The 16,292-nt window shown below is 34.6% G+C and overlaps 1 protein-coding gene across 3 annotated transcripts; it reads right to left on the bottom strand.

Annotated features, from left to right (window-relative positions):
• Positions 1-1,589: 1,589 nt before the first annotated feature.
• LOC138375057 (UDP-glucuronosyltransferase 2B17-like) lies at positions 1,590-15,528 on the bottom strand. Of its 3 annotated transcripts, XM_069458400.1 has the most exons (7): positions 15,178-15,528; positions 14,765-14,826; positions 13,289-13,437; positions 10,018-10,149; positions 7,891-7,978; positions 6,805-7,024; positions 1,591-2,792 (listed from the first exon to the last, which is right to left on the bottom strand). In XM_069458400.1, exons 1-7 carry the CDS (start codon positions 15,486-15,488, stop codon positions 2,513-2,515), a joined length of 1,242 nt encoding a protein of 413 aa, XP_069314501.1. In that variant the 5' UTR covers positions 15,489-15,528; the 3' UTR covers positions 1,591-2,512. The 3 variants fall into 3 exon arrangements, with proteins under 3 accessions (XP_069314500.1, XP_069314501.1, XP_069314499.1); XM_069458399.1 differs by lacking the exon at positions 14,765-14,826 and having other exon boundaries at positions 1,590-2,792; positions 15,017-15,528; XM_069458398.1 differs by having other exon boundaries at positions 1,592-2,792; positions 14,765-15,528.
• Between the last annotated feature and the right edge of the window lie 764 nt (positions 15,529-16,292).

Here is a 16,292-nt window from a genome sequence, read left to right as displayed (position 1 = left end):
TAATTTAATGCATACTGCAATAAATTAGTGTTGCAAGAACCTAAATAGAGCATAAAAAACAATAAAGCATATCGACAAAACCGCTTCCCTGACACACTGACTCACGCCCATCCAGTAGAGAGTCCCACAAACCCTGTCCCACCCTACGCTGGCCGAGTCTTCGGTGGTTTCCAGGGGCAGAGCCTCTCCCTTGGCATTCGCCTCCCTCGGTCTGGACCCGGGAGAGCGCCCAGGCGAGAAGCCTGTCTCCAAACTCCCTCCTGCGGATCTGGAAAGTGTCCGCTCAGATCTGACCCTCCCCCGCCCAGTGCGGTCCTAGCATTGCGCACCGGAGAGTTCAAAATGTCCCCTGACTTTGTGTCTTCTCCACACTGCCCGTCAGCCCGTGCCTCAACTTCCCACTGACTTCAGACACTTCCCTGCCGGAAGTGGATGTGGAGGTCAATGGAGGAAGAGTCGTCCTCCTGTGGGTCAGACCACACTGCCCCCGCCAGCCAGCGGGGCCATCCCATGCTGTATTCCCTATTGTGTATCTCACACCCTCCAAACTTAGTGGTCGATTCTCCAATTCACTCTTTTTTTTTTTCCCCAGTGCTGCTTGTCCGGCGCTGCTTCTCTGCAGATTCACAAAGCAGTTCGCGTGGGAGAGCGATGCACTGGTGTGTAGCTGTCCGCGTTCTTTTTTTTTTGTTTTTTTTTTTCATCTTATTGTTATGGGGGATACAGAATTGCAGGTTACATACGTTGCCCATGTACCGCCTTTCCCCCCAAGTCAGAGCTCCAGGCGTGTCTGTTCCCCAGGTAGTGCGCATTGCACCCATCATGTAGGTATATGTCCCTCCCCCCCACGCCCCCCTTCCCGAGTTAGCACCTTCAAGTGTTACCATTCCCCAAACCGTGTGCAATGCACTCATTGTGTAGGCATACCCCCATCCCCTCCCCCACCCCCCACCTCAGTCTGATATCCGATTGGTGTCCTTCCTAGATGTGTATTTAGGTGATGTTCAGGGAAACCAATTTTCTGGTGAGTACATGTGATGCTTGTTTTTCCATTCTTGGGATACTTCACTTAATATAATGGGTTCCAACTCTCTCCAGGAGAACCATAGAGATGTCGTATCTTCATTATTCCTTATAGCTGAGTAATATTCCATGGTATACATATACCACAGCTTACTAATCCAATCATGTATTGATGGGCATTTGAGTTGTTTCCACATCTTTGCAATTGTGAATTGTGCTGCTATAAACATTCGGGTACATGTGTCTTTGTTACAGAATGACCTTTTTTCCTTTGGGTATATGCCCAATAACGTGATTGCTGGGTCAAATGGTAGGTCTACTTCACCTCCTACTCTGGGAGCAGAGAGCCAGGAGGTTGCTACTAATCTGTCATCCCCCCTCCCCGCCCCCCCCCCCCAGTTTGCATTTTGTAACTGTACATATATATATTTTAAAGTGAACTTGCTAGCATTAGGTATGGATTTACCCATCCCCTCCTACCCCCTCCCACCTGCCCAACATCCTGTGAATGTTACTTCCCATATGTGCACATAAGTGTTGATCAATTATAATTTTATTGTAAATGTATAACTTAAAATATGTAGAAATATTGGTACTATTGCATAACAAATTGCCCTCAAATGTAGGGCCTTAAAAGAATGATAATTATTTAATTATCATCTCTCACAGTCTGGGTGTTAGCTGGGCTCACCTACGTGTTTTCTAAGTGTCTACTTGTTCTTAAATTCTTCAGCCAAGGATCCACGTGGACTCTGAGTAGACCCTTGAATTGGAAAACCATTCTGGTACATCTTTTAAAATGGCCTTAAAAACTGGTTTATGAAAACAAAGAGTTTATAAAATAGTTCAATTTTACTGTAGTAAACAGGTAGTAGTCGCTATATTTCTAATTCCACATACATTCCCCTGGGAAATACCTTAAGTTCTAAGGTCTTTTAGGAAAGAAGATATACTGAGGTTGCATGTCCAGTAAAAGCCAAGTAGCATCGTTGGTGTCACAATATCAAAAGAAAAGAAGAGACCTTTTACAGAAATTAATCATCGAATAGTTTCTTCAGTAACAATTAAAACAACAAAATTTTGCTCAAAATGAAGCCAAAGTTTCCTGAGTATTAGCAAAACAGTCTTGATACTGTGAGCGGGCTTCTCAATGTTCTTCTGTCCATGTACAATGTGTGAAACATAGTTAAGTTCAATAAATGTTTTGTGCTACAACTTATGAATTAGAACAATACATTTAGCTATAAACTCATATATTTTACATTATTTTTTACTTTTTCCTAGTTTTTTTTCAATATTTGACATTGAACATTTCTAACTTTTAAATAGGTACTAAATCTCTGGAAAACAAATTTTAACTTGACAAAGTAAGTACTGAAAAGATGTTTTGTCACAGGAGGAAGAGAATTCTCCGTAATAATCCCTTCTTGCGGGAATAAACTGAAGGACCCCCATCTATCAGAGATTACAGCTTCAAGCTTAAATCTAATTATTCCCTTTTTTCCTTCTTTCCTGCTGTAGCAAACATCCGCCAAAAAAACAGACAACACTTTGTGAAGATGAATATAGCAGTTGCCACACAGGCCAGCAGGAACCCAATCACATCCAGAGAGTGGTACTGGAACCATGTGAGGTCGTGGGCTGCGACCCGAAGGTGTTTGGCTCCTTTGTGGCGCATGACAAACTCGATCCAGAAGACTGCTCGGTCTAGAGGCTTCACTGGCTGATCACGTTGAATTCTTGATAATTTCATAGCATTCTCTTTATACCTGAAGGAAAAACATCAACATTCCAACATCAAAAGTAAGTTTATTGCCTAAACATATAAAATCCATGAAAGATTTTTTAAAAGGATCAAAATAAATGCCATAGAATTGCCTTAGAAGAGTACAGTTATACTTGGGTGATTATGGAAAGTTTGGCTTTTAAATAGAAATTTTCTCATTAACAAATATATACATAAAAACATATAGAATATACATATATATATTTGTTTGTTTATTTATTTTTCACAGAGGTAAAGTTTTACTCTGTTGCCCAGGCTGCAGTTGTTGACATGATTATAGCTCACTGTAACCTCGAACTCCTGGGCTTGAGTGTTCCTCCTGTCACAGCTTCCTGAGTAGTAGGATTAGAGGAGTGCTCCACCATATTCAGGCTAGGTTATTTTTAAATTATTATAGAGATGGGGTCCTACTGTGCTGCCCAGGTTGGTCTCAAACTTGTGGCCTCAAGTGATCCTCCCATCTCAGCCTCCCAAAGTGCTGGGATTATAGGTATGAACCCTCACACCCAGCCAACAAATATTTTTAAGATCAAAAATGGAAAGTTAATATCTTTCTAGCAGAGAAAATATTATGGGCCATTCTAAGAGCTATAAGTAAGGTAGCGGAAATGCAATCTGAGAATGGTCATCTTGATTTTAAAAGGGAATCATGTCATGGTGGTTGAAATGCCTCCTAACCAATCTCCCTGCTTCTACTCTACTCTTCTGTCTTCTACCCTCTGTTTCCCACCTCGTACTCAGAATGAATTTCTTTTAAACAAATGTCATATAAATTATGCTCCCTGATTAAGATTTCCATCTGGCCTCTCATCACATGAAGAATAAAATCCAACTCTGTTCTTTGGTCTCTGTTCTAGGAACCTGTAGGTTCCTACATCACCATTCGTTGGAACATCTTCTCTTAATACTTTCCCCTTGTACACTGTCCTCTGGGTACATTGGCCTTCTATTGTCCTTTAAGCGACCACATGTTTTCTCACCTTAGCACCTGTAAGGTTTGTGTCCCTTCTCTCTCTGTCTTGGTGCATTCCTCCTTGAAACAACAAAAGCTTTGCTTCTATCTCTTTTGACACTTCCACTTAAATGTTATCTCTCAGAGAGATTTCTCCTGGTATGGTAACCATCCTTAGGATTTCCTGCTTTTTAGTATGCTTATTTTTCTTTTAGATCTTAGAATTTTAAAATATGTTGTATATCCTCTCAAATAAACCCTTAAATGTGAAATATGTAAGATAAATGTACATACTCTAAGTAAACAGCTCAAATGTTCAAAATTAACTCAAAAATTATTATGAAGACACCATGTACATATTACTCAGATCATGATATTTGGTATCACACCTGTTTAGTCGTATCCCCTTTTCGTAGACCATTTTAGTCACTACCCCCATCTTCACATTAAGTATTATCCTGACTTCTAACACTATAGATTAGCTTTGTTTATTTCTGTAATTTAGTCATAGTGTGTCCTTATTTGTGTCTGTCTTTTTTATAGCAGTTACTAGCTAATTCCATTGCCATGTAGTATTCCTTGCTTGGCAAATGCTACAAATTATCTCTTCATATTATCATTGATAGACATTTGTGATGTTAACATTTTTGAATACTACTAATAATTCTGGTATAAAAATTCTAATATATATATTATCAGGCTTATGTGTTTATACATTTTTATTTCTTATATACTTGGGAAGGAATTACTGAGATGAAGGTACATGTATAATTATGATTTTCTTGTTGACTGAATTTTATCAGAGTCTGTTTTTAATTACTAAAATGTAAAAAAATGATCATTTCTTTGGCTATTTCTAACTCATATATATAGTATGGCTAGATCATATATCTTTATGATTTTGAATCTTTTAAAATTTATTGACTCTTGATTTACAACCCATTATATGGTCTATTCAGATAACTGAATTTCAAGAGTATATGTAATTCTATATACTCTTGAAAAATATATATTCCCAGTATATACATAAAACATACACACATATATGTGTACATATATATATTGCATATGTATTTGCTTCACATAATTATGTGTATGTATATCACATAGATAATTTTTTTTTTTACCATTCACAAAAATTTATTCAGGATGGATTATAAACCTAAATCTAAAGTCTAGAACTATAAAGTTTCCAAAGAAGACATAGGAGGATATCATAACTTTGGGGAATACAAAGTTTCCTACACAGGTTACAAAAAGCCCTAACCACAAAGGTTTTGGTTAAATTGTGTTCTCCAAATGCTTTATGTCCTTAATCATTGTTTTGTTTTTTCTTTATCTGTTTAAATTTAATATAAGTACTAGTGTATCTACATTCATATCTAACATCTTATTCTGAATTGATTCTTCTATTTTTTCAATGTGTTTTATGTTACTTTTCTAATTTTTTCCTGCCTTCTGTTAAAGTATTTTTATCATTTATTGTCCTACTATTTTCTTCTTGATTAAATGTTTTTAAAGTATCTCTTTAAGTGATCCCTCCTTATATAACAATGTTATTGATAGTAGTAATAAATGCTAAATTGATAGTAGCTGGACTAGGCATAGAATTTTCCAAATTATTTCCTATGGAGTATGGAAACAATTAATTATTAAAGATTTATTTTATCAAAATTAAGAACTTTGTGCTTTAAAGAATATCATCAAGAATGTATAAAAATCAACCCATCCAGAATGGAAGAAAATATTTGAAAATCATCTGATAAGGGATTATAACCATAATATATAAAGTAGTGTTATAATTCATTAATAAAATAAATTAAAAAATAGCACAATGTTCAAAAGATTAAAGTAGAACTATATCCAAAGAAGATATGCGAATGACCAGTAGTCACATGAAAAATGCTAAATGTTTTTAGCCACAGGGAAATACAAATCAAGACTGAAGAGAGACTGCTTTACATCCAGTATAATGGCTGTAACATAAAGACATATGGTAAGTGTTGGGAACATTGTGAGGGAATTGGAATCCTCCTATACTGCTTATGGTAATGCAAAATTGTGCATGTACTTTGGAAAACAATTTGGCAGTTTTCATAGATAAAAAGTTCCCATATGGCCCAGCAGTTCCATTAATAATATCTACTCCCAGAATATCAAAACATATTTTCATGCAAAAACATGTATAGCAGTCTCCATAATTTGAAACAAGGAAAATGTCCATGAGCTGATAAATGGATAAATTAATTATGGTATATCCATACTAAAGATTATTATACAGCAATAAAAGGGAACAAAATACTGATACATGCAACAACATGGATAAAGCTAAAAAACAATATGCTAAGTGAAAAAAAGCTATTTCTCAAACACCATAAATTATATGATTCCATTTATATCAGATATCTAGAGAGGGTAATCCATAAAGAAAATGTAAATTGGTATTTGCGAAGGGTCAAGTGTTTATGGGAAGAGACTACAATGCCTTATAAAGTTTCTTTTGGGGTGATAAAAATGTTTTAAAATTATGTTATAGTGATGGCTTCATAATCTGTAAACATAATAAATATATTTAAATTTTACACTTTAAATATATGAACTTTATTCTATGTCAATTATATCTCATTATCAAATCTATTAATATAATGACAATATAAAAATAAATTTTTGAGCAAGAAAAAGTGATACATTCAGAAATTTTAGGAATTGACTTAAAATATTTTATCATATTTCTAAGTTCCTTACTCCTTTTATGTGGATTCTGTCTTATTTTTAAAAATTCATCATTTTATACTTATTTGTATATCTGAAGTTACGGGTATTTTTATGTAGCAAATTGTTGTACTAATTAGTTACCCATTAAATTTATTAGGTTCAACACAACTGTGAAATAACAGTCTAGTGGAAATAAAAGCAGATTTTACATTGGTTAAATAATTGAAATTCTTTCAAAGTTAATCTAAAAAAGGGATGAATTTCATTCATTGTTGACAAGAGAACCTATCTATAAATACCACCTAGTAAAAAAAATTAATATACTCACATAGGGTCATTAATGACTGTCTTCAAAGCACTGAGCAAATCTGTACTCGACATTGTGTTGAAGTCCACTCTAACAGCTGCTCCCTTGGCCTTCATGCGAGCAATGTTGTCTGGTTGTTCCGCAAACAAAGGAATGCCCACCATTGGGACCCCGTGGTAGATGGCCTCATAGATGCCATTGGCTCCACCATGAGTTATAAAAGCCTTGGTTTTTGGATGACCTAGAATTGGGTGAAGTTCAGCAAAATTATTCATTACAAGTCTTAGGAATAAAATGAGAAATGCACACTACAGGACACTGACAGGGGTAATGTTTTCTAGATAACAGATTAGAATAGCCATGAAACTGCCCTGAAATTGCATTCAGATTTCAGAGGAAAGTGAAGGCTGTGGAAAAATGGTGTGTGACTTGAGAATGCAAACATGAATACAAGGTTAGCAGGGGGGCAAAATGCACATTCTGGATAAAAGAAATAAAATGTGCAAATAAAAAAATGGAAAAGAAAAAGTAAAGGGTCAGGCATGTAAGAACATGTTCTCTTAAAGAAACAGTGCAGTCACTGAATGTGACATGTCAGGTGTCCAAGGCAGCAGGGAGTGTGATGGGAGCAGCGCTGAAATCAGAGGAAGGACAGGCCACACTTCACTGTGGAGCTGTTGTCACACTGTAATAAGGACTGGATATTTATTCCCATAGAAAATGCAGTCACCAGTAATAGAAGAGGCACTGTTATTTTTCAGTGTCATGTGAAATAATCCTGCAGTAGAGGAAACGATAAGGGTGAAGTTGTAGAAATAGGAGACAGAGAGACAACCCAGCAAGCTATTGAAAAATTCTCTAAGAGGCAATTACACCTCATATAAAGATATTTTGTTTTTGGACATAAAGAATATGAATGCATGTAACAAAATGCTAACTGTTATAGTTTATTCTTTCCCTCAGGAATAGAAAATAAATATAAAGTAGTTAGGTTTTATTTTTGTGTTTTCAAAAATCAATATTGAATATGTTAGTTGCTGTTGACCTACTCTCACTCTAATCGACTGTTGCACATATATTCAGTTTTTTTTTTCTCCAGTATCCTACCGAGAAGGTCATTCTGGGGCATCCATTTGTACAGCCGAGTGTTGGGTCCTAAGGTATCTGGTTTCTTGCCATCAAATCTCCAAAGAACCTATTAAGGTAAAGAAAATACCTTGTTATGTGAGTGGAACTCCAAAGTTATGGCATGTTAGAACTTGAAAAAGAGTTTTATCAGTCATCTATTAAACCCTTTCCATATAAAAGATGAAGAAATGAGAACAAGGTGGTTCAGTAATGAGAACTACTAAAACTCTGAGGTAAATAGAATAACCAGATTTCTTGTGCTTACTGTTATAATTAATTTGGTATATAAGGAATTCTAAGTAACTTAGAAAATTATATTTTCAATGATAAATGCAAATATTTAAGAAATCATTTGACAATCAAGGTAATTCTAGTATAAAAACATACATTAGTAATGATCTATACATTTATTTTGTTATTTTATACTAGCTGTCATCTTATAAAGTTAATATTAATCTGTTTATTTGTTTTTCTAAATGTTTTATTTTAATTATTTTGGACACAAAATATGTATGGGGTACATGTGATGTTTTGATACAGGCTTACCATGTGTAATAATCAAATCATGGTAATTGTGGTATCTGTCACATCAAGCATTTGAGTGATATGAATAATTGTTTATATTTACTTGTCCTATAAATAATTTCATTAGCGTTAGACATCATTTGATTAACAAAAAAGCAAATCAGTAAGATCAGCTACTTGTCAAAAATACATCAGTGCTTCATTGGTAGTATGCATAACTACTGTTAGAAATAAGTTATCAAGCACTTCTCCCAAGCAAAATTTTAACTGGCAATTTTAGACAAATCTTGGAGTGTTATTACTATTTGTAGTCTTGAAAATTCTTTCAATGTAGAAAAATAGAGCTGGTGGTCAATTTATGAATAACAACACAGCTGTTGAAAAAGTCTAAAATTCTGTTTTGCTAAATTTTGCTTCATAGATCATTAACACTTAGATAATAGGCTACAGCAGTGATTCATATGGTCTGCTGTAACTAACCATTTCCATGCCCAGTACTAAAATAAGCTTATTGTAGACTTGCAAGGCAATCTTTATAAACCTGAAGAAAATGTAGAAGTGTTTACCTTCCACTTGCTATTTGAGTGTTGAAGTATTTTGAGTTTTCAGCAAAAAAGTAGCACAGATCATTAGCAGAATTCTATGTCAGATAGAAAACTTAAAAAGTAATTCACAAATACACATAGACTGCAAATGTATTGTATATATTATTAATGGGAAATACTTTCCTACTATATATCTTATGGAAGAGTTATCTGAACCTCTTCCCATTCCTGCCTTCATTCTGATTGACCCCTTCCTTTATTGCATTCTCCTTCCTCAATCCAAAAGAGGTGTTTGTCTAGTGGTTTGATCAGAGTCTTGTGGGGCCACGTTTTAAAATGCACAGGTTCTACTGTAAGGGCAGGATCCCATCTGCATCTTTACATTCCATCCAGGCCCTGTCCAGCAAGGCAGGCAAGTTTTTCTTTCTCTGATTCTACTTGGCTAGGCAGGTACCTGGAGTAGTGATTTCTCAGCCCAAGCCATCCTTTCTCTCAGTAGAACCCTGAACAGCACACCAAATAGGCTTATTCCAAATTTATAGGAGGTATAAATGGTCAGATCACATGGGAAGGCTAAACTGCAATGCAGTGCAGACTTTTTTCAATACCTGCTTATTGTTTTTGTGCTAGTGCAAACACTCACTAAAATTTAACTCCTTTCTGATAATATCTGTAGTGTATATGGTGCCCTCAGGAAGTCTGTTACAATAGGATTGAATGACAGGGTGGAATTGGGTGATTTCTGTGTACATGCTTTCAATATCATGAGATTTAATAATATCAAAACTTCACTGCACCTTTTCAGTATATTTGTTATGATCACAATGTTAATGTCAAAGTTATTACAAATGAAATCCCTCCTCTTTACTATTGTAGCACCTTCCATATCTATTTTAGTGTTTGAGCTGATATATCTGAGATAAGTAGAGCTACCCTAACAGATAACCTTTAGGACAGAAAATTTCTGCAGCTGTACTCTTTACAAAGTTTAACAGAGTGATTCAGTAGCTGTCCACCATCAGGCACTTTATCTAACCTTTTGTGGGATCTGGGCAAGGGCTGAGGCAATCACATTGGCCCTTTCTTCTGTCATGTTACTGATCATGGACCCCAGAGAAAATACCACAACACCATTTTCTCCAGAGCTCTGGACAAAGTCTTCCATCTCCTGTGAAGAAAGAATGTGTTCCATCACAAACGGGTACCAGTATAAGAAACATACTTGAAAAGATTGTTAAAAACATCTAAGAAGAGAAAATCAAGTATTATCAAGAATTATTAGAGCAAGGACTATTTTTTAATTGCACTAATCACTAAGTTTATTTGGAAAGCAATATGTGTTATGAAATAGATGGCTTCTGTTGTGGGTATTTCTACATATATGTGTTTGTATGTGTATGCATGTATGTATGTGTGTGGGAGGAAGAAATGAAGTAGAGCTATTACAACATAGTTGGGAGAAATAATGCTAGAAAATATTATACCCGGACTCTTCATTTCTATTATTATATTTACTATTATAGTATACGTTTTTAAAGGTGGCTTCACTTGACTTTAATTCTATATGGTTGTAGTTCTAAATCACTTTTGTTCATTTCATGTATTTTTCTATAGATTTCTCTTTGGTTTGGAGCCATTGGAGTCATTCTCCGAGTATTACAAGGAGGAAATCTTACTAACAGTTGGAATGATTTTACATCTACATTTCTTCAGTTCTGTAATCTTTTCTACCTCACTTAAAGTTTGTCAGGATTTCTCATTTTCCCGCCCCCCACCCCTCGCCACCCCCCCCCACACACAATAGGTGAAGGTTAATAATCACTGATATTCAGGATTATGATATTGTGGTTTAGAATTTTAGTGAAGTAGTCCCAAGTTTCCATTTATATATAGAAGTAGATGGTATATAGTTACATAATTGAATGATCATATTTCCCAATTCATTGTTTAGGTATGAGACATTTTTTATCCTGAAATTACACTTGAAATTGATGTGCTATTATAACTGTCTGGGAGAGACTGTCATTGTTCTCTCACTGTGTCCCATAGAGAGCACGTTTGCCACACTGGAGAGAACCACCAAGCTTTGTATCATGGAGATCTGGTTACTGTCTTGAGGAGTTCTATTGCACTCTATAAAACTCCTGGTGATTATGTGCTTGCTTGGAGTTGGTTGAGAATTATTTTGACTGCTCTTTTCCATTGTGTGCCAAATTTTAAATTTAAATACATTCTATACAGGAATAATTCCAAATTGCTCAATGTATTCTCCCGCAAAAGAAAAAAACAAACAAACACAAAACAAATCAAAGAGAAAAAAAAAATAAACGTAGAGCCAAGCATTTCCTGGATATTACATCAAAATCATATACTCATTTTTTGTTGTTGCTCCTTTCATATTAAATTCATATATTGTTTTTCCTTCTCTGTGAAATAGTCATTCCTTCAACATAACAAGTAAACTTTCATATATTAATCCTGGAGTAAAAGTTCTGTGTACAATTGTGTTTACAAAAAAAAAATTCCAATTTTGAAAAATATAGTTTTAACCAAATGACATCGGTTTTTATAGCAGAATCAGCATGTTACTATTCCACATAATACATGGGAAAAGAGGGTATTTTGTGTAATTCTAGTTCCCTGACTCCACATTTCATGTAACTTGTGTTTAATGTTTTGTCTTACTGGCTAATTGCCCCCCAAAACATTATTCATCCATCCGTTCAGTATCGAAGTAATACAACCTCTTTTTACAGATTCATTACTGATTTCATTCTGTGATATCTTTATGAAAATAATACAAGATCAATGTAAGAAATTTTGTAATGGAATGAAAATGTAGAACAAAGATAATGAGTTTCACCCATATTCTCTTTCCAGAGATATTCCCAATTAAATGCGTGTTCTTTGATTATGGTTTTTATTCTGTTCATATAACAATATACTTATGTGACATATATTTAGAAAATTCTCATCTTATTTTATATTCTTTTCATCCTACAAAAATGTGTGATATTGTTCTCTTCATTGTTTTGCCCCTCAGTTTCCAACTAATCTTGCATTCTGCTGATTAATTATTTTATGGTAAAATTATTGTTTTGGTATGGTATGCACATTGTATGAGTTTTTAATCATTTTTATGTAAGATATTTAAATTACTTCCAGTGTTTATTTTATGAATATCTGCCACAAATATTAAATATGCCCATCTTGATTTATTTTTTTTTCTCTGTATAGTTTCATGTAAGTATACTGTGAAACCAACAGCTGTATGCATTTTTAAAACAGTTGATCTATTTTGCCAAATGTCTTACTATTTTATTAATAAAATACACAGGCATTATCTGAGAATCTAATATTTAGTGGAAAAGTATGCAATTTGGGGTCACAATTACTTTATATAATAATTAGAGAACAGATTTCACAACTATTGACTTGACTTCAAATCATTATGCAAGTTAATAGCAACGGCTAGTATTAGTAATGATCACTATTGCACTACTACTCATCCTGCTTCTTGTCCTCCTCTTACTCTCTTCCCCCTCCTACAGACACTGTCACCTTCCCTTAATGTGAATGGGGGAATTTATTGAGAATATGGTTAGGCTGAATAGAATTTCATTAATCTTACCTCTCCTTTTGTCTCTTGTGAAAGTTATCATAAACAATTTGCATTCAACACAGATATTGAGTTTTATCTTTGAATAAGATTTCAGTTTTATGTTGGTGCTAATAAGAAGGTAGACAAAAAAGATCTTGTAAAAGATCATATAATAGCGCAGTAAAAAGCCCATTTTCTCCTTTAATCTTAAAAGTATGATATTAAAGTAAAATATATCAGATTCTTAGTTTCCATCATAAGGAATATTATTTTAAATGCTGGCAGAATTCTTTTGTAAATCAAATCTAAGGTCACTTTTTAGATCTAAGTAATAGAATTTAGTTGGTCTTTATCGTATGTGGACTGTACATTTTCTTTGTGCTGCTCTGTTAGGCAATTATGATGTTGAGACAAAAGTTTTCCTGGGGAGCTTTATTGAGGTATCCTATAGACTTGGCCTAAGGCAGGAAACACCTGCTCTGATGAGGTAAACCATCCCTTTTATGCTCTAAGAGGTAAAACTCTGGGATCTCAGTGAGGAATGATTTAAATGCTGGAGTGAAACAAGTAAACAAGTTTTGCTGTCAATATTTGGGCACACCTTTTTATTGGTGAGGAACAGTGTTCTTTTTAAGCTAGAATAATGGTGAAGAGCCTCAACTCTTACAATAAATAAACGAAACAAAACAAATAGGAATATGTTCACCTTAGGCAGGGGTTTGGCAGGTTTGCAATGGAGTCCTCCAACGAAATCAATATTTGGTAAGAATGGGCGAGGAAATTCAAAATCCCAGTAGGTTCGAAGAAGCCACATATCAGCTTTTTTCATTGTCTCATATAGCGTAGTGGGTCTGCCTAAATGGAAGAAAAAAGAAAACAAAAGGTAGATGACACAAGAGAGTTGTCATGAGAATATAACAGTAATTTTCTGAAAGGAGTTGGAATAATGTAGCCAAAGATATATAAAGTGTTTGTGCTTTGATAAAGCAAACATATACATGTATTAATACATAGGCATGATTTAATTCCCATGTACTATATATGTTGCTCATAGGTTTGTATAAGAAAAGCAAAGTGCTAAGAGAATTTTTAGAGGAGACTATGTCTCTAATATCACATCAGTATATTCACAATCATCAGTAATTAGTAACATAAGCCCCTATAGAATTACCCATGCATTTGTTTATTTTCTAAAGCTGCCATAGGAACAAATATACATTTAAAAATTCTTTGAGCTCCACTATCAATTATTCCTACCAAACTGATAAAAACTTCCTTCTAATAAGTACTCATTTTTTTCTCTTCAATTTATGAAGCTAGTCTCATGATCCTTGCTTCTCCAAGTATACCAAGAGTTTTTCGAAAATATGGTTGAAATCATTGTACCTATTACTGCTTTTGGTTCATGTGAAGATCTTAATAATATTAGTATTTTAAAAATAAATATACTTGGAAATGACAGGTGGAAATTTTCAAAAGTTATAGAAATGGATAATTTTTGCTCACACTTCTTTTAGCTCCTATTTTTCACAATGTAGAGGTATATTTTATAAAATATAGATAAAAACTTGGATGTTCACGTGCCAATAAGATTTTAGGCCTTAAAATAAATAATCTCCAAGATCTTAGTGAAGGAATGTAGAAATATTAGAAACCTCAAATTTTAGGTGTCTGTTTCTGGGATACAGCCATCTCTCAACTGTGAAGGAATTCTTCTGATATACTGAAAAATATTTTAATTTATAAATAAGGAAAATAAGGTATACAAGGAGAAACAATTTCTTCAATGCTACATTGATAGTTGTGCTAGAACAATGTGTAATTCCTCAGTCTACACATCTGCCTTCATCAAGATGTTTCTTGGTGTATCTATGAACTTTTATTAAAGATGAAAAAAATGAATAGTACAATGGATATGGGATTGCTTAAAGAAATCTTAAATGCTTTAATTTGCACATTTATGACTTCATGGATTGTCCTATAGGAGTGCCGGCCACAAGGTTCTAAGTGATCCTATAATCTTTCCATAATGTTTGTGCGGTTGATAGATCATCTTATATTTTCCATTAATCATTTTAATTATAAAACATGCAGTCCTCTGACTTCATATTCATACAAGCTCACCTTCCAATTCACAAGGAAAGATAGGAATTAACAACCACGAATTAAAAACATGACTTACCTAGTACTTCGCTGTAGAACCGATCCCACTTCTTTATATTAAATGTTTGGAACCAAAAGTCAAAATAAAGCACATACATCATATTTTTTACCCTCTCCATGAATGTCATTTGATCACTTAATTCTGACAGAACAGTGGGTACGTAGGAAGGAGGGAATAGAAGTCCTCCACTAATCTTCTCTAATGTGTAGCCAGGAGAGAAGCGGAGACTATACACAAGGGGTGTTTTAAGTATCTCAGCCAGGAGCTCACCACAGGGACCAACGGCATCTGCAAGAACCACATCAAACTTTGACTCTTGTAGCCTTGTCATAATTTTCTTGTTTAAAACGGCATCTTTACAAAGCTTTCTAATAAAGTCAGAATATTGCCACGTGATTTCTTCTACTTGTGAAAAATATAACCAAAATACATCCTTTGGAATATCGTATATCATTCTGTTGATCAGTGTCATAAAAAGATCCTCAAAGTCCTTTGTAGTTAAAGATGTAGGGTAAACTTCAAATTTAATAGCAGATGTTTTGCTGGGATGAACAAGAATGGAAGCTGAAGATGCCAGTACAGTCACCTCATGTCCTCTCTGGACAAGTTCATCCAGGATTGTCTTCATATTCATCCAGTGGCTGTATTCTGTGGGCCACACCAGCACCTTTCCACAAGTCCCAGAGCTAAAGTAACCACTCAGTTGTATGAGCAGGAGAACTGAAGCCAATTTCGTAGCCATCTTGGTGAAATGCAATGCTTTTTATTCCAGTTGCTGGTCCTTTCTGTCATTTCTCATGCTTATAAGTAAGGATAAATCAATCAAGGTAAAATTTAACTCCTACACTAAAAGTAAGTACATTCTCTGAGCAGTCTGAGAATGTGGTTGGCAAATGGACAAAACAAAGGCAGATGACCTCGTGTTTACTCAAGTGTGTTTAAAAGTGCATTAATCCAGCTAATTTTGGTGACCTGGCAAGTGCAAGTAATATGTCCTATGTAATATATCTTAGAGCACTATCAAAAATAGTGGCAAGTGAGAGGCTTTTGTCTCTGCAGTCCCTTGACACAGAACTAGAAATAAAGTAATCATACAGCTGAGTCAGTATTTCTCACATAACATGGTTCAAATATTTTTTGTAAAACTGTTTTGATGTATAATGCACATACCATATTATTCACCATTTTTGTTTAAAATTCAATATTTCTTAGTATATTCACAGAATTGTGCATCCACTACAACAAATAGTTTTATCTCCCTAAAAGAAACTCTGTGCACTTTTGCTTTTATCTCCCCATTCTGCATTTCTCCATCCTGCCTGCTCTAGGCAATCACTAATTTAATTTTTGTGTCTACAAATTTGCTTTTGCTGGCCAGTTTGGTAAATAGAATCATAAATATGTGGTCTTTTGTGACTGGCATTTTTCACTTAGCATAATGTTTAAAGAGGATTATCCATGGTGTGCCTAATACAGGGACTTAATTCCTTTTTATTGCCAAATAGCATTCCATAGTATGGATATAAATATTTTATTTCTTCATTTA

This window comes from Eulemur rufifrons, chromosome 24, assembly GCF_041146395.1.
Source record: "Eulemur rufifrons isolate Redbay chromosome 24, OSU_ERuf_1, whole genome shotgun sequence".
Lineage (NCBI taxonomy): Eukaryota > Metazoa > Chordata > Mammalia > Primates > Lemuridae > Eulemur > Eulemur rufifrons.
The sequence above is the reverse complement of the archived record's forward strand: the minus strand, read 5'-3'. Positions and strand labels throughout refer to the sequence as shown.